General features: G+C 40.7%; 1 protein-coding gene across 1 annotated transcript in view; it reads right to left on the reverse strand.

Annotated features, from left to right (window-relative positions):
* Positions 1-24,876, reverse strand: part of LOC140240716 (breast cancer anti-estrogen resistance protein 3 homolog) — a 61,422-nt gene that overhangs the window by 32,153 nt on the left and 4,393 nt on the right. Inside the window, exon 2 of the mRNA XM_072320480.1 lies at positions 11,526-11,629. Within this exon, the coding sequence (XP_072176581.1) occupies positions 11,526-11,629 (104 nt within the window). The remainder of the gene's footprint in view (positions 1-11,525; positions 11,630-24,876) is intronic.

Below are 24,876 nucleotides of genomic sequence, written 5' to 3' on the forward strand. Positions count from 1 at the left end.
CGTGGAACAGGACTTGTGCGAAGTAGAGGTTGAACAACACGGGGGCGAGCACACAACCTTGCTTTACACCATTGGAGATGGCAAATTTTTCGGAAGGTTCACCATTTGACAGAACCTGACCAGTCATATTTTCATGGAACAGTCTAATGAGTGTAGTGAACTTTGCTGGACAGCCAAGTTTTCTAAGAATTGTCCAGAGTGCTTCCCTGTTGACACTGTCGAATGCCTTTGTTAAATCTATGAAGACAGCATAGAGGTTCATGTTCTGCTCAATGCACTTTTCCTGGACCTGTCTCATAACAAAGACCATGTCGACTATACTACGATTGCGTCGAAAACCACACTGAGTCTCAGGGAGGTTTTTCTCTGCAACTGTGGAGATCAGCCTATTCAGAATGACACGGGCAAGAATTTTTCCAGCAATGGACAAGAGGGATATGCCTCTGTAGTTTCCACAGTCTGCTCTTGAGCCTTTGTTTTTGAATAAGGCAACTATAGTGGCATCACGGAAGTCAGCTGGCATTTTTTCTTCATTCCAGATACTGGTAAGAACATCGTAGAATGCCTCAAAGGCCTGGTCACTGAGTGCCTTGTACACCTCTGCAGGAATACTATCCTGGCCAGATGCCTTTCCTGGGTTCATCTGTTTGATGGCTTTCTTGACTTCGGCTATGGATGGGGGAACATCAAGTTCCTCTTTCACTGTTTGCTGTGGGACCTGATCAAGTGCGGCTTGTTCAACTGCAGACGAGTGATTCAGGAGTTGACTGAAGTGTTTCTTCCATCTCTCATTTATGCCAGCCCTGTCCCTGATCAAGGTGGTTCCATCTGCTGACAGCAATGGACAGGAGCCTGATTTTACAGGGCCAAAGACTGCTTTGATGGAGCTGAAGAACTCTTTAGATTGGTTCGAGTCAGCAAAATTCTGGACCTCTTCAGCTTTTTTCTCCCACCATTGATCTTGCATTTTGCGCAGTTTTTGTTGGGCCTTTTTTTGTAACGACTTGAATCTGTTCTTCTTAGAGATGGAGTCAGTGTTGTTCTGCCATTCCATGAAAGCCTTGTTCTTTTCTGCAAGCAGCTCATCGATGGCAGCATTGTTCTCATCAAACCATTCCTTGTGGTGTCGCTTCTTGAGTCCAAGCTCTAGCTTGGCAACGTCGGTCAGCACTTCTTTCAACTGGTTCCACTTTTGCATTGGTTCTCCAGTCAATGGTCCAGTGGAAGACAGCTTTTCATTGAGCCTAGATTGGAAATTCTGCAGGATGAAAGGATGCTTGAGTCTGGCTGTGTTGAAGGCAGTACGAACAAGCTTTGGTCGTCTATGGTGATGTGGAGCGATGTGCAAGTTCATGGTGGTGCGGACAAGCCTGTGATCTGTCCAGCATTCAGCTCCTCGCATGACCCTGGTAACACAGACGTCCCGGAGATCTCTCTGTCGAACAATGATATAGTCCATAAGGTGCCATTGTTTTGATCTGGGATGCATCCAGGTAGTCTTGTACTTGTTTGCCAATCTGAACACTGTGTTTGTAATGACGAGGTCAAACTCAGCACACTTACTCAACAGCAGGAGGCCGTTGTTGTTCATCTTGCCAATACCATGTCTACCAAGAACCCTGTCCCATCGACCATGGTCGCTGCCTACTCGAGCGTTGAAGTCTCCTAGAAGGATGATTTTGTCAGTGGCTGGGATCGTATTGAGTATGGAACTGAGGTCGGCATAAAACTCTTCAATTGCTTCCTCTGAACTTGTTAGGGTTGGAGCATATGCACTAATGATTGTTGCATGTCGCTTATGACTGAGGGGTAGGCGTAATGTCATAAGCCGTTCACTGATACCGGTGGGTAGGTCTGAAATTTGTCTCATCAGACTGGTCTTTATAGCCAGGCCAACTCCATGGATCCTGTCTTCATTTTGGGCTTTGCCTTTCCAGAAAAAGGTGTAGCCAGTGGTAGGTTCTGTGAGTGAGCCTTCCTCTGCAATCCGAGTTTCACTGAGGGCAGCAATATCAATGTTGTAGCGTGACAACTCTTTGGCAACTAGGGCTGTTCTCCGTTGCGGCCTTGCTGCATCATCTCTGTCCATGAGGGTACGGACATTCCATGCTCCCAAAAGCAGTTTTGTTTTACTTTCTGTTTGTTTCCTTATATGATTTCGACCGCTGAGTTGGATGATCCTGTCAGCCGCGGTAAACTGACCAGATGCAGTAGGGCAGGCAATGTTTAGGCCACCTTTTCTAGGCCCCTCCCTTACTAGGGTGAGCAGTGCTATCCTAAAGAGGGCTGCTCAGTCGCCCTGGATGCTGCCGAACTTCTCTGCTGCCCTGGGTACATAGAAGAGCGACCACTTGTCCAGAACCGCCTACGTGTGGGATTGCGACTACAACTGCCAGTGGTCACCTCCACCTGTTGCTTCACCGCTCCTCCATCGCCGCAGGACTTTTACAGAAGTTGGGTTACGTGGAAGGTAGAGAGCACAACGTAACCTGTGCGTGAATGGGTTTTAAGTGGGAGAACTGTTGCACTGGAGCAAACCCACTCTCTCGGCCTCAGAAGTCAGGTTCCAGTGGCACGAATATACCGTTACGTCTGGGGGCTTCGTTGGCTGCAGTGGATGGCCAGGTCTTCTTTCGTGCTCTGACATGCCCTTCGCACTCCACAGTGCTTTTGCTGAGTCGCCTTCACAGCCGTTGAAACACAAGATTTCTTCCGCCTGGTCCGCCGAAACAGGCTTGGTTAGTTGGTTCAGGTGAGCAAAGTCCCTAGGTGAATGGCCTGCCAAGGCTAACGAATTCCACCTGCCCGGGTTTTGAAGTCAGAGGTTTCCTTCTCCTGAGGTAGATTTTCAACCAAGGTGTTCAGGGTTGAGGGTTCCACCAGCCCATAGTGGCATGTTTTTTATCGGGGTTGTCTCCCCTAGATCCGCCATGTTCAGCCGTGGTAGGGGCGCCTCGTACAGGCATATGGTCGGTCTTCACCATGAGGGAAGCTGGTGTTTTTTTTGGACTAGGTCCCATGTATTGCGCTACTCATGGTGCTGGATATGGGGAGACCAGTCTAGGACGCCCAGGGGGCAGAGGGGGCCACCTAGTAAAGGTACTACTCCTCCAGTGATCCTAACCCCCTAACGTCAAGAGTGCAAGAGTGCTTAATTTGAACCAGACTACAGTTAAACTCGCATAAGTCGATCTTCTCGGGACTGAGCAAAACACATCGACTTAGGCGAGTTTCGACTTGTGCGTAAGTCGAAAAAAATCGACTTAACAACAGTCGCACCACACGTACATTATGTATAATGTACATGTATGTTGTCTACTCTGGAGCCGAGAGCTGGAGAGGTGTGCCGCAGCACGGGTCGCCCGGCAGGGCAACGGCTTACTTTGCATGGACAGTGCATTAGCATTGGCACAGGTCGGATTACTTTACACCCTCGTTAAACCTTGGGGAAGTGAATATGAACGATATTTGAGCAGTGATTGATTCCAGTTTACCATACCGTGGCTTGAAATGCGTGTAGAGGTGTACTTCTGATTTACCTGTGCCCGTAACTTTCCCCCTACTTTCCGCTTTGAAAACTCAGCAGCTTCATCCATCCACTGCACAGCGCAGACTGCAAACATACACAGACTATACACAGCCCAGTCGCGCTGTGCGTACGTACGTAGCGCTAGCGCGACAGGGCTGTACCCGCTACCAGCGAGCGGACCTCCAAACACGAAGAGAGTTCAACAATCGCATGCGATCGCTTTGAATTTTGATACTTTAGATCATTTTTTGTCACCTGTCTGGTCGGGCTAGTTCTTGTGTAAACAAAAACTGGCGTCTCGTGATTTTGACAGTGATTTATTGCACAATAAAATCTTATTCGACTTAGGCACAGTGAATTTAATGGTTTTTCCGTGAAAGTGTTCTTGGAATTTCATCGACTTAGGCGAGTATTCGACTTACAAAATTCGACTTGTGAGTGAATTATTACACGTAAGTCAATGGGGAAAAATCGGGACTTTTTAAAATCATCGACTTGCGCGATTATTCGACATATGCGATGTCGACTTAGGCGAGTTTAACTGTATCAATAAGGGAGTAAAAGAAATATAGAGCAGTTTGAGAGACAGACAGACAGACAGACAGACTGACAGATAGAAAAAAAAAGAGTAGAATAAAAAAAAAGGGGGGCAGATGGGGTAATAGTTCAGGAAGGGAGGAAAAGTTTCCTTAGTTGTTTATATTAATATTTTTTTTTGTAACAAAATATGAAGCAAACCAGCACTTAAAGGTCTCCGCGAGAGACTGAACGGTCAACACTTTGTCGCCAAATAGCACTGGCAGGCAGAGACTTTAATGGATCTTGAGGAGCCCTAAACAGATCTCACGATCTCACCCAGTAATTGATCTGTTTGGACAGACGGGAATGCTGTCTATTCCTTGCCTTCATCACCAGGGGCTCATCCCAGTTTCTATCTAGACTCGGCCAGGCAGGCAAGAGGGGGGTGGGGGTGGGGGTGGGGAGGACGAGGCATTCGGTTTTTCTCTCCTTACAGCGTTTTCAGATGGCAAATGTGACCACCCAGCTCAAAATCCATGACAGAAGTAGGTCAAAATTGATTTCCACTTTCCTACATGATTTACAAGAGTAAGCTTTAAGCTTTAAAAACATATTATATTATGTTAAAATTGGATCATCTTCACCAATTTAACACACGATTGAAAGTCCTCATCAGAAGGAACACCTATGACAAAATCACTCTTGATGGCCAAAGTTACATGTTTTTCTGGATCGTATTGTTTTCCAAGCCCTGATCAAACCAACCTTTGATATATCGGATACTAGAGGTGATTTCACTGGTCAAAAGTATTTTTTTTTTTAAATGACGAAAGTCCACTCGATTGTGTTCCACTGACTAGTACAATCTGTAATGATAGCTTGCGGAGTGAATCAATATTAGTTCACCTACATCAGGCTGGTTCCATGAATCCTTTTCAACATCTTCAGATGAAAACCCATGTTTGCAGCACAATCGCTCCATCAAACACAAACTGCACGCACTGTTTCAAGGGGAAATCATCATCTTGGTGTTTAATTATGTATTCATTTATCCATCAAATCATTGACAGTATTCACTAATTAGTTCATTGATTTAGTCAGTCATTTTCAATTCTTTCTAATTCATCTAAAAGATGTACTTATTCTGGATTTTTACTAATTACTTCAGCAGCAATTCAGAGATTTGGCCGTTTTCAGGTTCTGTGATTTTCAAGGCTTGACTATGCCAGTACGGCCAAAGTCCGGAACAATGTTTTCAGGCAAAGTTGATGTTTATTGCTTTGCCATTCCACAAAGAATAAGTACAGCTTTTCAGTGACACCCTTCCCCTGTTTGGCCTCACTACAATATTTGACCTTTAAAGAAAATCTTTTTTATAATTTTTTTTTTCTGACTTTGCATTTCTACCGCTGTGGAAGAATAATAGCAAAGCAAGGATTTCATCTGGATGATCGATTTATCTTTGTTTGTCAACACCTCCGCCATTTAGCAATTTCTCTGGAAGTCAAGGACTGTCAAATTTGCGCAGGGAATGGTTTCATTGGCCCACCTCAGCAGTTCCGTCACAATGGCAATATTATGTTGAAATCATCGCGGCGTGTTTGGCGGTCACCAAGTCACTGATCCCATATTTACACAAGTCTGATCTCAAAGTGCGTATGAAACAGAACCGAAAGCTTTCAATTTAGCGACGCCGAGTGAGTGTCAACTCACTAGCATAATTGGGTCCCCCACCCCCCCCCCCCCCTTTGATTGTGGATATAAGGTTACTGGAAGCCCTTCACGTTTTTCCTTTCTTGCACACCTGGCATGCTCGTGCAATAACCACTGATTTGATCTGATTAAAGTACCAAACTGGTAAAATTTAAAGAAAGACAAAAATATATATCATAGAAGTCATATCATAATAATCATCACAACACACACAGATTACACAGCTAGAAATCAAAGCATCGGACACTCTTGCCCTAATGAAGCCAAGCCCTCCTAAATCATATCACCTTACTTCACACATTTGGCACTTGCTTCATTTACAAATGGATTAGTTTCATTCCGATGTTAACAAGTCACATGATGAACTGAAATAAAAGAAAGACAATCACATGACCTGCACGCAAAAACTTGGTATAGACTTTCTGTTTACATGAATAAGCTGAAAATTTGATAGTTTGGTATACTGTATGAACTTTGAAAGGAGCTAAAACTGAAAATATAAAAAAAAAATTATCTCACAACCTAGGGAAAACAAAGCTATAGACCTCTATAAAATGGTGCTGATGACCAATGCTTCTTCAACTCCAATGATTTTGCAAGATTTCTCCCTAAAAACACACACACAAAAAGAGAGACTTGTCATGACGACGAAGCAGCTTGGGAAATTCAGGTAATGACAGAACCGTTTCAACAAATGTGACCTGCTACAACAAAAGGATCCTTAAGTCGCTGATGGCTGAGCCAAGAAAATTGAGTTTGAAGTCAGATCAACAAATTTGGTCAAAACGATAAGATTTCTGTTTTTGGCATAATTTGGCAGTCTAATGTTTTGTCTATCATCTGCCTAAATTTTGAAGCTAAATGATCAAAGGAAAGGCAAGAAACAAGTTTTTACTGGGTCATAATTTTCCGATTTTAAACAGAACAGAAACATGTCCGAAGATTTGGATTTAGCACCGCAGCTAGACTCCGCCCTAGCAACGAGGGAGTGGTCTTATTGGTCAGTGCATTGCATCCTGGCTACTGATTGGTCATGCATGAACTGCTGTCGCTAAGCTTGAATGAACATCGCGGAGGTTGCTAGGAGCATACCTTCTATTGTCAAACGATGAAATCTGTCTTGCCTCCCCTTGATCGTGATAGTGTTGAAGGAAAACTTTGAAGGCGATTTTCTCGAAACACTGATTTCCCAAACCACTCGACATGCGCTAATAAAATCATAGACATCTCCACAACCGAGTACTTTTATGACTCATGTTATATATGAAATCAAAATGGAAGAGTACAGGAATAATGTCTTGTCATTTTCAGAAAATTGTCCTCCCCTGACTTTTGGATCCTTTTGTTGTAGTGGGTCACAATCTGGTACATACTTATCCTCAAGATTTCAACATATACAATGTCCACAGAGTGAATGCTCTTGTCAAAATATCTTGAAACTTTGGGATTGAGCATGATCAAGTGTTCAGAATGTCAGAGATTTTAGAGACAATTTTTTTTTTTCACTTTATATTTTCTGGGTTCAGAGTGAGAATCTATTCATCAGAGTGAAACACTTAGAATTGTGTGAATTGCATAACTTCAAGCTGATTATGAAAGAGTTGGCAGCCCAGCCATGATGAAATCATCATCGTCATTACCATCATCATTATCATCATCATCATCATCATCATCATCATCATCATCATTATCATCATGGCCATGTGCACCATCGAATGTCACACACTGCCAGAGTGCTGGTAACTTCTTTCATCAATAGTGCCCTCCCTGTCTCTTGTGAACTTTTGCACATTGCTGCAATGCATTATTGTGCCTGTCTGTTGATTTTGTCCATCCAAGTGGTTTTTTGGACACCTCTGGGCCCTGTTTTATGATGATTTATAATTGATTATATATATAGTTCATTTCTATGGTAAGTCTACGGCAGCCTGTGTGGTCAGGAAATTTATAATCGATTATATCTTCTGATAAAACAGGGCACTAGAATGATGGCAGTTGGTTTTACCTTGGAGAATAAATGTTGAATGGAGTCATCCCTCCTTGAGTTATGACTAAAACATCAAGTTTTTTTTTCTTTGCAAGACAGATCTCAGGATTATTGTCTCAGGGTCTAGTTCACTGAAAGCACCTATATTAGACTTTCTGTCTCAGTGCAATGTCCTTAGGATTCATCTCGTCAACATTGCACATATCCTGTATGCCTACTTTCATCCACTTTCCTTGGGGTCTACGTCTCATGTCCTCACAACACTACTAGCCGGATGAGCCTCCTGGAACATAATGAAACACTACGTACATCTCAACACCTCATCACAAGATTACAGAGGACAGCCATACCCCGCGTTCACATTGTCCCCCGCGCCGCGGGGACAGCCTCAAGAGATCTTATCTTTTTTACGACTGACCGTTCACATTGGTATCTCATCTGTCCCCGAGCTGTGGGGGCAATTGGGGCTTGGGGCGAGCTCTGCCAGGCATAGCGCATGCGCACATTTGATGACCACAGCTGGACGCTATCAATTTCGCCCCAAGGTCACTCTCCCCTCCAAATCTTGTCCCCGTACCCGACTTGATTCGCGGGGACGAGGGGACAAGTCCCAGCGAGCGTTCTCATTATGGTTTTGGAGGAGAAAGTCCCACAGCTCGGGACTTTCCCCGCGGCGCGGGGGACAATGTGAACGCAGTGAGAGTCTTGTCATATGGCGAGGCGCTTTGCTTTTCTCGTTACTTTCAACTACGCCTGTTGGTAATTTCACCTCAATTTCACACATGCATGAAAAGTTTGATCGGCACCAAATTTGGTGGACATTGAGGGAAGGCCCACATAAGATGACTACCATTTTTATGCCATTTCAACAAGAATTCACGAGATATGCAGTGAGATGATTGCAAGAAGGGGAGGGGGGACTTTTTTCTCTCCCTGTAAATCCCCTTTAAAGGGAAGTTGTGGTATTTCTGTCTACCAAGCTTCCTAATTTGGGCAGGACTTCCCCTTGAGAGTGACCCTGTGGCAAATACGGCCAGGGCGGGGCTGGGATGCAGGAGGAGAGAGAGAGAGAGAAAAAAAAAAGCTTGGGTCCAAGAAAGTCTATTGCCTTAACTGTAGCATTAACACAGATTAAAGTTGATGCTGCATAAAAGCAGACGGCAGTGTATGTCTTATTTCATGTGAGAATAATATAACATCTAAAGCATCTGTTGTTTTATTTTGTTTCTTCAAAGAATCATCGGATGCAAATCATTTATATCAAAAATGTAATAAAGACATACCTTAGCTTTAATTTGTTGGAAGACACACATACACACACACACACACACACTCACACATCCATCCTAAATGTACAGAGAACAAGAGATTGGAGAAAGAAAGGTAGAGGATGAAAGGAAGTCTAGTCAGTCATGGATATAGGCCTAGAGCTTTCCCGTTTATTATCAATACAGTTAAAAAGAAATTCTTGTAACAACAATGTAAAAATTCAGGTAATAATGATATAATCATCTATATATCTTTACATACTTTACTGTTGGTTATAACTCAATTTCAATGTAACAAAAGAAAACTGCCAGTCCCGAGGACTTTGTTATTTAATATAAGAGTCGCCTGCATAACAATTTGAAATCATTCTAGAAATGGGAAAGCTAGATAAACCAATGGAAGAATTGTAAGAAGGTGATATCATATCAATTGTCAACACTTTAATGCAGGACATCTAGGCCTACCGCATTTACGTGATTGCAACTCGCATCAATACTCTGTGAAAAAAAAAAAGAAATGTAGAATTCAGATATTCCTTTCATTCCTGATTCATGTCTAATCTGAATAAAACTTCTATTATACACATCGTGGAATGGTCACGAGTGCAATGGTACAAAATTTTTGAAAGATAGAGGCACTCTATTCAACTCAGCAAATTTCATGCAACGAAAATATCTTGCTTTACGGTACCCAAATACTTGTGACTAGAGAATGAAAGACTCACCACAAAATTCCTCAATTTAGCAATTTACTGAATGGAAAGAAAATACCACAAATAAAAGACACTGAACAAAGTCTATTTATAACAGTGATCATCCTTACCTTTATCAGTCCATTTGATTTTCATTGAATCAATCAAGACAAACCCAAATTCTGCACTGTATGATGCATTCTCTGTCTTTGATCAGGAACTACAATGACCGCAAAAATTGCATGGTATTGCATGTGTATGTGAGACACACGATATTACATGGAGGTGAACAACTACCTGCATGTCCTCCGAGTTGAGTGCTAATTTGCATCTTGAAGTTCTACACACAAGTCATCTGTCACTAAAGACCTCCCCGCAACAAAAAATCCATTACACCCGAGCTGTTCGCTTACATGAATAATGGCGAGGCTTTCAGGATACAGGGGATTGCCACCAAAGTGCAGACATATTAAAGGGACTGTACAGTAATGGTTGAGGTGAGGACTCATGTTTTGAACATTCCTGAGTGAGATAATGAGAAACATCTTATGAAATATGAAAGAGCATGTAATTTTAAGAAGGATTCAACATTTGTTTGATGAAAATTGTTTTTCAAATGGCTGAGATATCAAAGAAAGTGATAATAATAAAAGGCGACAGGCCATGCCTGTTATAAGGATCTCTTTGTTTCACCTTGTTTTTGGGTATCTCAGCCATTCCAAAACCGATTTTCATCAAATAAACTTTCGATATCCCTTAGAATTGCGTGCTCTTTGACATCTCATACAGTGGTTATATCTCGCAAAACGTTACATGCTAAATCCTGACATCGACCAGAACTGTACACACCCTTTAAGGCCCAAAAGAGAAAAGAAAAATGAGAGATGTAGAGTGGGAGAGATGGAAAGGGAAAGAGGAGGAAAAGACCGGTTCTCCAAGGAGGCGAAGTGCATCGCCCAAATCGGGATGCTTGCCTCATCCCGTTGGCATGAGCCAGACTGGCGGTGACATTTGAACGCCCGAATGTGCGTCGTCGTCAGCCGGGGAGCATTCGATATCGCTCTGGCGGAAGGTTAAAGGGAGCAGGCAGCATGACGCCATGTCTCTGCCGAACAGTGTGGGCTTTGATGATTTTCTTGCAAGCGAATATTTCTTTAAAACAGCAGGTTTTCTCATGTGTTAGGATATTAGTGATAGATTATAAGTAAAACTAAAAGCTCAACAAAAACTTGAGCAGTTTCCATACACATAACAAATTAGTAATTGCTTGCAAAATGATGCAGTATTCATAGGCCCAGACAGAAACTTTCAAATCACAGTACAGTCATGCATATTATCTGAGTTTACTATGCCCCTTTCCCCAACAAACAAATAAATACACAAACAAATAAACAAACAAACACAAACACACAGACAGCAAGCAAAAATGAATGCAACTTTCAAAGATACATCAGTTTTGAAATCTCTGGATCTTTCCATTCAAGATTACTTGTTGATCGTACCAGTCTGGGTCCCATATTCAAAGTGTTTAGATACAGACAAGAAACATGTATATTAGGGTACCACATGAAGGCACAGATGCAACCACACAAAAACACATAGACGACAAGAAGCGACTTGCTGGCCTTATTACGAGAAACACTATTGGCCCAACATTTCATTTTGCAAGCCAAAGGGCAAGCAATGCTCCCCGACCCTTCCCCCCTCCCCCCTCCCCCCTCCTCCTCCCCCCCCCCCCCCCGCCCCCCCCCCCCCCCCCCCCCCCCCCCCCCCCCGAGTCTGTAGAGCCCGATGCAGCTCAACAAGCATCTCCTTACCTGGACGGTTGTCACGCTCTTGAAAAGGTGCGCGTATTCCTCCAGCTCCAACTTCTGGAGCCAGACGGAGATCTCCAGATGAAAGTTCATTCTGGTTGGACTTCCTGTAGCAACAAAAGGAGACAAACAGATCGCACTGTTAGATTCTGTCCTCTCATACTCAAAATCCCAGATGGCACTTGAGTAATTCCTCACTGCGTACCAGTTCCGACTTATTTCATTACCATCAGAGGAGAATGTTACCTGCAAAGAAGCTTGGATCGACTCTCTGCAGATAGGTAATAGGACCGGTATTTGTCAAAAAGTTCCATGTGATTGGTCCTCAACACTGAAGTTCTGTTTCTATTTAATGGACCAGTGCATCCAAACATGTCATAAATATATATAAAATTCAACTCAAACTCTTCTTTCAGGATCACGAAATGATCTTACATTTGAAATGCGTGCACAAGACAAATTAGAAACGATGGCAAAGAAATGAATTACAGTACAAGTTTTTGCCAGCCAAATTTCTATCAAAACACAAGTAAATAACTGTACTTTTCCCACGTGCCTGCCAATATGTACACTGTCACCATCTGCGACTAAAATGGTCTTTAGCAGTTGGCTTTCCAACTTCAAATATCTCATGAATAATCACATTTTATAAAGTAAACAATAAACTGTCTGCTAGTTTCCATCAAAACAGGATTTCAAATGAAATGCATTTCTCGGGTTTCAAATGGCTTGAGGTGAAGAGTTCTAAATCACTCTTCCTCAATAGTATAATCCAGACCACAAAATCCACATCTGTAAAAAAAGCCAATGCTGAAAAAAAAAAAAAAGAAAAATGGTTGCAAGGGACAGGGTGTTCAGACGCGAAAAAAAAAAGAAGAAAAGATTACACTAGAACAGTATAGCTATACCAAAACAGTATAGCTATATGATGAATTCATACCTCTGAACGCTAATGAAACAACATATAAAGAAACGACAGTCAGAGCATCGTTTCGGACTAGAACTCGATAACGAATCAGCATTTCATCGTGTCCACTACTGTGCGTCTGAACGTATGGCAACAATAAAACGGTATTGCTGGGTGAGGATTATGGGAGAGCACACGAAAGGTGAGCCCCATAGCTTATCACTCATGACCATAACAGCATACACAGTGTGAAACTGCATATCTATCTGACATTTTCCAGAACGGTCAAGATTAGCATCTGAATGGTCTGTTGACTATACGATTATTCTTTATACGTCGTTTCTTTATCAAGTTTTGGTATAAACTGGCCTGCGTCTGAACAGGGGGAGAGCTGGTCTGGTTTGAAAAGTGCTTGTAGATAATCCGATTGCTAGTTAGCCTGGGATTATGAGCCTTTGAAGGGGGATTAACCAAGTGAGTCAGAGAGCCAGGATACCTTAAAGTCCTTTTTCTCTCTCGATCTTGCTGTTTTCTTCTTTTCAAAACCAAGAGGAAAACAAAGTTTTGCCATGACTCATCTGAAAAACAAGGACGTATAATGCACTATGCACACAGCGTATCCAGAGTTTCCTAAATCTTTATATCATCGGTGGGTCTGTGTGTTTGTGTTTGTGCATCCCTGATCTGATGTAGGGCCGTTGCTTGTTCCCTGGGGGCAGCATTATTTGCACCGCATAAACAGCAGCACACAGAAAAAAAAAAGGAGTTATTTCATCTGTTTGGATTTCGTGATCAGAGTGTTTCCATCTGAGTTGCGAGCTTCAGAGCTGGGTAACAACAAAAAAATGCAAATTGACTACAAGGGTTGACAGAGGGTGTATTCAGATTTAAATTACTGTGGTATAAAATACCACAGGAAGTTGTTTGCACCATTCTCAAGGGCAAATTACCATGTAATAGATACCGATGTAATTCAATTGGTACTGCTATCATTAGCAACGTACTGTAAGCAAGATATTTTCGCCGAATGAAATTTTAGAGAATGGGAGCCAACAGCCTTTTTTGTGGCATGAAATTTTCACGAATTGTCACTGGCATTCAATGCATAGTTGCACAAGAAGGTTCACATGCATTTTACTTTTGCAAATCTTGTCTCGCGAAACTAGTGAAAATGCAATGCATATGAACATTCCTGATTTTACTGTACGATGGTACAATATAGTATAAATCTGGTCTGAGAGTACACCTCTCTGACGTACCAAAGCACTACGCATGTGCACATTTCCTACTAAGAAAGGACAGAAAGAGCGTCAGCTCAGGTTAGAGATCTACATACTGGCTGTTCAATCGGTGGTACTGTATACGCCAAATATTTCGCAAGGTTTTTATTTTCGCGAATTTCACAAGTCAGGTGCTACTCGCTAAATTAAAGACACGCGAAAATATTGACTCTGATCCCGATGTGAATGTCACGTATGTGTGTACACTTCTCCGTTCAGTACAGGACTCTACGATCACAAATTTAACCACTCGCGAAATCATTGGGAATTCCTGATTCGCGAAAATTTAGACTCGCGAAATACATGGTGTATACAGTATTCTGCAACAAAAAATTCTCTCAAATCTGTCATGCCTATTTTGTGGCCCTAAATATCTTTGATATTGTGCAATGTATTTTGTAGCACATTACCAATGCAAATCACTATGCCAAATGCAGGGAGGCATTTCACTGTAAACATGAATTCACCCAGCAAGAAACCATGGTAACTGTGCAGCAATGCTGCACGAACCAAAGATTTACAGACAGTAAGGTATGCCCATGCATCGCAGAATTCCGCTACAGTAGCCGGGTTCACACGTACAAATTAGCGGGATGACGATCGCGATGCTCATCCCGAGTTTTTTTGCGAGCGTCCACACGTACCAAATTAGCGGGATAGCGATCGCGATCGGTATCCCGCTAATTTGGCGGGCGTCCACACGTACCGAATTATCCCGCTAATTGCCGATAGAGATAAACAGCAAAGCCTGCAAACTGGGTCACACAGCGCCCTTCTCTATCACCACCTGTGCGCACTTTCCTTTGTCCATTGTCTTTTACGCGTCAGTGGTGTGGTTCGCGCGCTGTTGTTGCTATGCTCCAAAGAGGTGAAGGACCTCTTTGCAGAGGCCTCGCTGTTGTGATATGCGCATTGCATGATGGGATGTAAAAACTCGAGATTCTAATCCCGACCGTTCACACGTACCAGCGCGGGGCCAATTATCCCGCTAATTGACGAACCAGCGCAAGATTTCTTGGGATTAGCATCGCGATGCTTATCCCGCTAATTTTCGGGTTTTTTCTGTCCACACGTGCAAAAAACTCGGGATGACGATCGCGATGCAAATCTCGAGATTTGTATCCCGCTAATTGGTGCACGTGTGAACCCGGCTATTGACTTGTGGCAGAGGAAATGTACAACCAGCAGCTGGTATGCATAGCTTTAACAGTGCTGCTGCTAGGAACATTCACATCAATTCAATGGTCATGGACACCTGTTGGATGAAATTCACTGCATTCCACTAAGGAGACATGGAACAAAAAGCTTTTCATATCTCCTTGATTCCACTTTCTATGTTTCATGCAAATAAGGATTCCACGTGCACGGCGGCTATTCCCTTTATCAATCTATTCATTTATACATTCATTCGTGCTTTTATTTGGTTATCTATTGATCCATCTTTTAATTGACCAATTGAACATTTGTCTAGCTATATGTAGCTAGCTATTCATCTATTCATTTTATTTCATTTCCTAGACATCATCACAACAAAACAATGGAAAATTAACAAAATAAAGTATCTAAATAATTTCTGGGGAATTCCCTGAGAGAAAGTAAGACCTCGCCGACATGGTTCACCTATCATTATATGACTGATTTTTTTTTTTTTTTTTAATTCACAAGGAGTAATGATTTAAGGTGAAAAAGTGAGAAGATAACAGCTGAATGCACCAAATCTATCAGAAAAAAAACAACCTTTGAAAACAAAACAAAAAAATAGCCTGCCTGTAAAAAAGGTTGAGTTATCTGTATCTATAGCCACATTTGAATTAACATGCAGAGCATTTGCAGAAATGTCAATGCATAAATCACGGGTATATGTCTTGGGAGTATAGCCACAATAATGATTTGGTCGTCTTTATCCAGGGTAGCCTCTCCAGTGTTGCTACTCTTCTACTGGAGCCCCTCTCTCCCCAAAGTTGAAGATAATAAATGTAGATCAATCTAAATTCAGTGTACGCACAAGGTGACAAAATCACTCTCTCTTTCCTATAGTCAAGGGGTGGGGGGGGGGAGGGGAGTAACCATTTTTACCGATGATTAGGCAATCCGTGCCGCCTCAGCGGCTGCTTTCAAAGTATTCAAACTCGCTCGACGATCAAGCCGGGGATAATGGAGCATCATGAATAAATCACAACCTTCACTTCACCCTTCTTAGCTCCAAAATCTAATTCCCCCCTCACTATTTTGCATTCAGCTAGGCACATGCTATCATTCTACTGCAGAAAGTCACGCATCTCATTATGCCCAGCATACAGTACACTAGGACCTGACCTTGGATTCGATGGGCCTTGATGAATGTAACACCAACTGAATTTATCATCTCATCTTTTTTCCCTCATTTCAAGACCTTAATCTACCTTTAGTCTATTATACAGTACTATTATTATATGCAACATACATTGTACATGTATGTCATATATTTGGTGAGTCTAATTTTTCTTTTTCTTTTGTGAATTTAGACTTCCTAACAATTTTATGAGTGGTAACATTTGCGATTGTGGGGTACAGCAATGGATGGAGAAATGTACAGTATGGAAGCCTCTTCATGTTGTGGCCAGAATTGATACTTTAACATGCTGTTACACTCACGAATAGCACCCAACTAGGGAAATTCGTGAGAAAAAATAACCCAATGGAATATTATGGTACATACTGGGTACATTACAGTGACCGTTTCAGACCACTGCGCCTCTTCACAAAGTTAGTGATATCCCAATGAACCTTTTCTGACCCAGCCACTGCTGTCAAATACCATTGACATCTTGTGTTGAACACTTGCAAGTGACTGTGACAGGGTCAATAATGGCCAGTATGGAGGGGTTGGGGGTTGGGAAAGAGCTACTGTAATTCTAGTGTACCACAACCACTGGGGTAATGATAATGGGGAGGGGGAGGGGGTTGTTTATGGGGTGGGGTGGGAGTAGAGACAGGGGATGAGTCCTACTCTCCTCATTCATTCTGTGATGTTGCTAGTGTAGAACTTGAAAACAAGGTGAGTGGGATAAGGGGTTGGGGATACAGAAAGAAAGACTTTAAAGGTCCTGTTACCTATGGGAGCAGTGATTTAAAAAAAACATTCAAGATATCACTTTTGATGCATATGTGTAGGTCAGTTGTATCACAAAACATCCAACCACATATACATTTTTTGAACAATAAAGCCTAAAATATAAGGAGATATCACTATTTTTCTCATCAAACCACAACTATAGATGGTTTAGTCTGGAAGCATCTTTCATTAAAACTACTGTTTAAAGTTTGTATATTTAACAATACTTAAAGGTAGGGAATCCCATTTGCATGCCTTAAATGAAGAGTTGTATAAATACGGTGGTATGTTGAAGAGAGTATCATTTTAGAAACTCCCATGAAGTATTGAAAGTGGAAGGTAACATTTAGTACATTTTTATTGACCGTTAGATTTTGAATTGAAGTTTTTTCGGGGCTCACCGTAAATTCCAGTACATTATCAGGCTACCTTTGCAGACCCATGCACTGCATGTGTGTCCATCATGTATATTTTGTGAAGAAAGTTCATCAAAACTTACAAACATTTCTATATACATTCTTGCCACACACTCTATATGTTATTACATCAGCTCTTATACTTTTAGATTTGTGTTTATAGATAAAATATACAGAAGACTGCAACAAAAAGGCTTAAGTGTGGCTGACACAAAGAACTACTGAGTAGTTGAGTTTTGTGCATTATTCAAATTGTAGATAACTGTTGACTTCCAAATTTCTCAGCAGTGGCCTAAACAAGTCCCCTGAGGTTCATATTTAATGTTTTGCTGCATTTTGGGAGGTGTGTTAAAGGTATCCCCTACCTTTAACATTGATTATACTGGTTCAGTTTTTTACATTGGCTGTTTCTATCCCTAACTCACATTTTAGAACTATTTTGAAGCAGTAATACTGGGTTTTTGTTTCATTTACAAATGGTAAATTATGTCTTTAACACCTTTCTGTTTTGATTATTGCCCAAACGGTTCCCAAAACCTACTCTGGCTGTTTTTACCCCAGTTGGATGGGGGGGGGGGGGGGGTTGTGGGGGTGGGGTGATGGGAGCATGAACAGGTGATAGAGTGGCAAGATCTTCATTCCGTGATATTGCTATAGTGTATAACTTGAAAACAAGGTGAGGGAGGTGGATGCAGAAAGAAAGGCTTTCTGTTTTTGGTTTTCGGCTCAAATTGGTCCTAAAACCTTCTCTGGCTTGTTTTCACCCCAGTGGCACCTTCTTTGTATCATCAATAGCTGCGGGAAGTTCTTGTACCCAACAATGGAGTAAATGTACCATAAAAACATCATGGGGGAAAGGGTTCAATGGTTCAAACTCCTCTCATTCATTCTAGGGGAGGAGAATTGTCACCCAACACTCCCCAATTCTTCACACCAGACATGGGTGCCCGCTTAGCAAACAGGACCCATCAGGGGGTCATGTTGCACACCCCTGGGCCCAGCTAGGGGTGCAAATACACCAAAGGTAACATGGAGGTTAGGGAGGAAACATTACTTGAAAATGCTCCAATGAAATGTGGTAAACACTGCAAATGGCCTTTTATCTACAGGATAACACGATGAAGCCTCTACAGAAAATCCTTAAAGTGATTCTACATAATATCACATACAGGTGAAGGAGCTTTTACAGTTTCAAACTACGCACAGGCACGAGGCATCATCACCATCATTGATCAATTCAGTTTCTCGAACTTTAACAGCATCATTATAGGGAAACTCATCCCAACAAAATAAAAGAAGAAAACAAGAACCCACACATGATTAGTGAAATCAAAGTTGTGTTAAAGCCAGAAATGTCCAGCTCAAATTTAACATACAACTGCAGGATCAAGATGGTTTAATTGTAATTCATAATTGTGGCTTAAAAATGTGAAGTCATAAAGGTATATGACCTTGATAAAATGAATCGCCTGCTCAGAAAGCCCCATTCAGCATGCGAATATACACACAAGCCCACTAGTCAGAAGACTTTTGTTTGCAGTGACCTTTTATGCACTGAAGCTCTTTAATAGCTAAAATTCCACTAAAAACTTTCCATGCTCTTTCATTAGGATTTACACAATTCATCCAACCTTGACTTCATCAAGAATAAAAATTATAGGTTATATGACAAGTAAAGTCGATCCACTGTTTAATACATACTAGTACATGTATTTGCCATTCTTTAAATCTTTCAGCATGACTGCAGTGAATATATACAGATAATTTTAAAATTATATCTGAATTCCCACCATAAAGTCTACGGGCAAAAACAGGAGAAATGCACCCCACCACGAAAAAAAAAAAAAAAATGAAAATGATAAAGCAGAAAGGCTACATTTCAGAAGGACAGGAAAGGAGAATTAACTATATCAGATGAAAGTTTGTCCAATAGGCTTAAATTAGCATAATAAAGGCATAATCAACATCCATATTATCAGCCCCTACGACAGTAACCATTTTTTCCTCGATAAGTGTCAAAATTGGGAAGATGTATTTGGATGGTATATATTCCAATTTGCGGGAAAGCAATTAGTCATTCATCATCAACCTCTATCCGATGATTAACGAGGTGTAAATTATCCAAACAAAACTCTCACTTCGTCGTTCCACGATCGCACCAGCTCACTCTGTCTCTCATTTTCATGTGGTAATTAGCCGAGTGGTAGATGCTGCAGATATATATAAGACATCATACAGCATGCGTAATGCTTGGAGTGAAAAAAGAAATAAATACTCTAGTGGTTGGGGCTAGATCCTGCTTCCTCATTTTGGGAGAAACCTTTCTGCCACAACACGCCTCTCATTCTTTCTCCCCCTCACACTTTCTCCCCCGCCTGCGGACATCATTTAAAGGGATGATACAGTTTTGGTTTAGACTTAGATGGGGCTGCAGGTTTCCAACTTTTGTGTGTGTGTGTTTATGAGACAATGAGAAACTTCTAAATAAGATATGAAAGAATATGTAATTTTTACAGGAATTCAATGTTTATTTGATGAAAATTGGTCTTTACATGACTGAGGCATCCAAACAAAGCGATCATAATCAAATGCAACAGGCCACGACTATTAGGACCGCTTTGCTTTACATTGTTTGGAGGATATCTCATTCATTTAAAAACTGATTTTTCATTAAATAAACCTTCAATTCCCCTCAGAATTATATGCTCCTAAACATTTCATATAGTGGTTTCTAAATATCTCGCAAAACGTGAAGAGCTGAATCCTCACCTCAACCAATACTATGACATCCCTTCAAAGCACAACTCCATCTGAGTTTGACTTGGCATTGACAAATCATTTAGTACAACCAAACAAACAGAAAATCACATTCTGATCACACACAATGGGGGTGGGGGGTTCTAGAATTTGAATGTTTCACCTTTGTTTTCAACCGTTCAATCACGATATTGGTCACAGCCATATATACAGTACACTCCCATTATAACAAAGTCCTCAGAACCAGGAGTTTTCTTTCGTTATATTCGACTTATGTATAAGCCAACCTCTGGCAATTTTACATGTGGTTGCATGTGCAACTTTAAAATTTTAAACACCCACTAATTTTACAGAAAGTATGACTTTCACGATACATATCAGTCTGTTCCCTCTATTTTTGCTATCTGTATTAAAGGTGATTTGACTGTGATGTGGTATTGCTTACCATTGGGAGCAGTAATTTTAAAAAAAAAAATGTTGTTTTGTTATCGCATTTGATGCATATGTAGGTTAATTGTATCACAAAACATCCCATACATATAAAAATTTTGCAATAATGCCTAAACTATAAGAAGATATCACCATTTTTCTCAATGAACCATTCCTGTAAATGGTTTACTATAGAAACAATTTTATTATAACTATTGTTCACATAATCTAAAAATACTTAACATTGATTATACTGATTAACATTTTTATATTGGTTGTTGCTATCCCTAACTCACATTTTGGAACTATTTTGAAGCACAAAAAAATGGTGTTTTTTCACCTGAAATGGTAAATAATGCCTTTAAAATTGCCTATTTGTGGTTGAGGGAGGGGAGTGGGTCAGGAGAGAAAGGAAGGGAGAGGCATCAACAGCCCTAAGGGCTGGAGTGATGGAATGATGGAAGCACTACACCCAGTCAGAGTGGGGGGGGGGGGGGGGGGGACATCTACCCCCTGCTTGTCTTCCCTGCGGGTTATTTGCACTAAGCTGTGTTTTATTCTACCACAGTACTCAAATTAAGACCGATGCAAATGATACAGTTGAAGAAAATGCGAAAACAAGAAAGGAGAAGAAGACAAAAAGGAAAACAGAGATTGAGAACAAATAGGTGTAAATTACATTGCAATCACAGATTGCAGGTGTGACTCATCCTCCAGACTCGGCAGCTTCTCGAGCATTTGCTGCTAAATACATCAAACATTAAAAAATTAAAATGTTAAAAAAAAAAAAAAAAAAAACTCTACACCTATCCCATCCCAGTCAGAACACACCAAGCCGCCAACTGCCTCTTCCACTTCAGGTAGGGGAATAATATGGTTTCTCATCGCCCGCCCGAAATTGAGTTAATTTCTGAGTAATCAATTCCCCGCATGATAACCCCCTACAAATCACCCAATGCATTTCAGGAAGTTGGTCATTTTTGGGGGAAGGGGGCAACACACTTTCCCCAAACGGGCGGACTCCAACAAATGGGGTCTCCTAATTCCAATATCTTGGGATGCAAATCTGTTTGTTTTGTATTGTGGTGAAGGGGGGAAGGAAACTGCCTGGACCTAGGGGGACGGTCTTTTATCACCTGTCTTGCCCAGCAGAGCACCAGTTAATCAGTGACTCATAGAACTGCACAAAGGCGAACTCAAGGGTAAGTCCATCGACAATATCCTCAATTACAGCACAAAGGCAAATAGTTACGACCATTAAGACAAGAAAGCAGTCCATACCTATCTTTAATTCAGTCGAGTGCAGAAAAAAAAAATACCTCCTTTACTCTCTCTCTCTCTCCTCACTCTTTTTTTTTCTCGTTGAAGAGTAGCAAATAAGAAGCCAATATCCAATCTTTGATTCATTATTTACTGACATAGCACTGTTTATCTTTTATTCTCTGTCTCGCTCTTCGTCTCTCATAGTTAGGACCATTTTTTTCTTTTTTAATGGTCCAATCCCAATTTGTCATTCAGTTGATTCTATTCTCCCCCTCTTTTTCCTTAAAGGGATGGTGAGGTTTTGGTTGAGGTTGGGATTCACATTTTTAACTTTGAGCAAGATAATTAGAAACCACTTATGAAATATGAAGAAAAAAAAAAACATAAAATTCTACGAAAAATTCAAAGTTTCATGAATGAAAATCCATTTTAAGATGGATGAGATATTCCAAAATAAGGTATAGCAAAGTGGTCCTAATAACAGGTGGGTCCCATCTTTTATTTGGACCTCTCTTTGCTTTTGGATATCACTGCCATCCTATAACTAATTTCATCAATTAAACTTTGAATTCCTCTTAGAATTTTATGTTCTTAAATATTTCATTAAAGGTTTCTCATTGCCTCACATTAAAAAAAAAAAAAAAGGTTGGAAACCTGAAGCCTCATCTCAACAAAAACTATAACATTCCTTTCAGACAGGGGCAGTATGATATCTGCGGCAATGTTGTACAATGTTGCAATATGTTTCAAGATTCTCAGTGATGCTATTCAAAAAGTTATAATTATGATAACAATATAATAGCTGAAATACAATTTTCAATCTAATTGAATGTTTGAGAGTGGATCCTCACAGATCCCACACCTACTGTAAAACATGATATATTCGCGGCATGAAATTTTCGCGAATTGGAGCCGACAGCCTTTTTCGTGGCATGAAATTTTCGCGAATTGCCACTGGCGTTCAATGCATGTAGTGTAGACAAAAACTTTCGCGTGCATTTTAATTTCACGAATTTTGGCGCTCGCGATATTCGCGAAATTAAAATGCACGCGAAAATTCCTCGTTTTACAGTATGCTCTGGATGATCAACCTTCCCTCACCTAAAAACACACATGTATACACTTACACACACACACACACACACACACACGCGCAACCACACATAGCACACATACACATAACCATACATAGCACACGCATGGTACACAAATGCACACACAAACAAACAAACAAACAAAAATGCAAACATACAGGATCAGCCTGTATCATATATAATCATTGCCTTCATCACATTTTTCGGTGCATACATATAAACAATAATTTTTTTTTTTTTTAAAGACATGGGTAACACAAAAACTGAGAGGAAAAATTTGTAAAAAGCAGAATGAACTTGCCTGCAGACAGTCTGGAAAATCAAGAACAAATCCAAGATGACAAGAAACATGAACAACAATCATCATAGAGATGAGAGAGAGAGAGAGAGAGATGAGATGAGATGAAATATAAGAGAGAGAGGGACAGATAAAGAGGGAGGGAGAGAAGAGGAGAGAGGGTATCTCTCCAAAAAATCCATCTTGTAGCTGGTGGCAATCCAAATAGATTTTGTCATTTTGTCTCTAAATGTCAGATGGTCCCCCGGCTTACAGCTAGCAGCGCTTGTTATGTGTGTCGCAAGAAAAAGAGTCTGCCGTGTCTCCAGAATATTAAGAAAGTAATGAAACAGGATAAAGGTCTCTCTCCGCTCAGGATACCAACGGAAATTCCGTGCAGCGGCAGGGCCAAGAGCTTGAAAGGCATGGAGCAGCTTTCAAAGCAGTTTGTTTTATTTCTTTTCCACAGTTTATTCAAGAACACTTGGTAATAATATAAAAAGACTTTATTCAGCCAGTTGCTGCTATTCCCCAAATGTCGCTGCACATAGGAATTACTGTAAAGAAATGTGGAAATTATCAGTGTGGAAATTTTCTCACATGTCACACAACATTTAATTACTGTGATGATAAAATTGCTTTAACCTCTTTGCTTATGATAAGTAAAATTGTATTTATTCATTTATTCATATATCAAATATATTCATTTATCTTTGATTCACAAACATGTATACACACAATTCATTTCATCCAACTGAGAGCGAAAAATTACGAACAAGAAAATGTCCATTTTTACAGTAAAAGATTTACATCTTCACAGAGCTGAAAATATCTTGGTGAACAGCAAATAACAAGTAAAAGAGCAAAAAAGATGAAAATGATAAAGAAAAAACATAATATGCATCCATCAATTTTGAATGTACCATATCATAGACACACTACATTAGAAATTGACAATCACAACAAAGAAGTGGGTTTACTACATACATATATAACATAATTCTATTCAATTTTGAAAGGCATTTTGTGACTCTGGACTAATGACCCAATTCCTCTAGTGGTTTAATTCACAGATAAAGAACTACTGTGATGAAATGAGAAGCACATATTATTATTCATCAGATTTATAAATTAAAGAAAAAGTACACAACTTCCAATCCTGGAGATACTCTACATTGTATTTCTTTTTAATACAAGATGCAATATTTGCACTATACCGGGTAGTTATCAATTTCCCAACTGTGTGAGCATGTTGGCAGGCATTTATATCCCATGTAAATTGGGAGTTTAAGGCATCTGTTGGTCTGTTTTGCTTTCTTCTTTTCTTCTCTAGCTGCAAAAATAACATCAAGAGCAATGCAAACATTGATGAGGTCTAAGTTCAGAGAGAAGTAAGATTTAATAAAGTTCAAACAATTTCCCAATCAGAAGCAAAGTGCATTGCACATAATAACAGAAGATATCTTTCTTAACATCAATTCAAGTATCAGCGCACACCAGACTTCCTCTCTGTTATAAAATGCCACATAATGGCGCTTTTAAAAATGCCAGCATCTATGGGGAATTCACCTCATATGAGAGACCTGTTACAGAGGTGGCGAAATTGATGCACAAGGTACGGAAAAGTCGAGCGACACTGGATGAATTACATGAATGATGTGACAGTTCAAATATCAGTGAGTCACCTATTACCGTGCCATTCGAAAAGCCCGAAATAGCCATCTTTGTGTGATGACCATGATAACTTTCATCTTATTTGGTGGTATATGTTGCATGCATAAGGACTTATCAAAGATTGAACTTCCTTTGCCAGAGAGGAAGTGAAGGAATTTAATAT

Source organism: Diadema setosum, chromosome 17 (assembly GCF_964275005.1).
Source record: "Diadema setosum chromosome 17, eeDiaSeto1, whole genome shotgun sequence".
Lineage (NCBI taxonomy): Eukaryota > Metazoa > Echinodermata > Echinoidea > Diadematoida > Diadematidae > Diadema > Diadema setosum.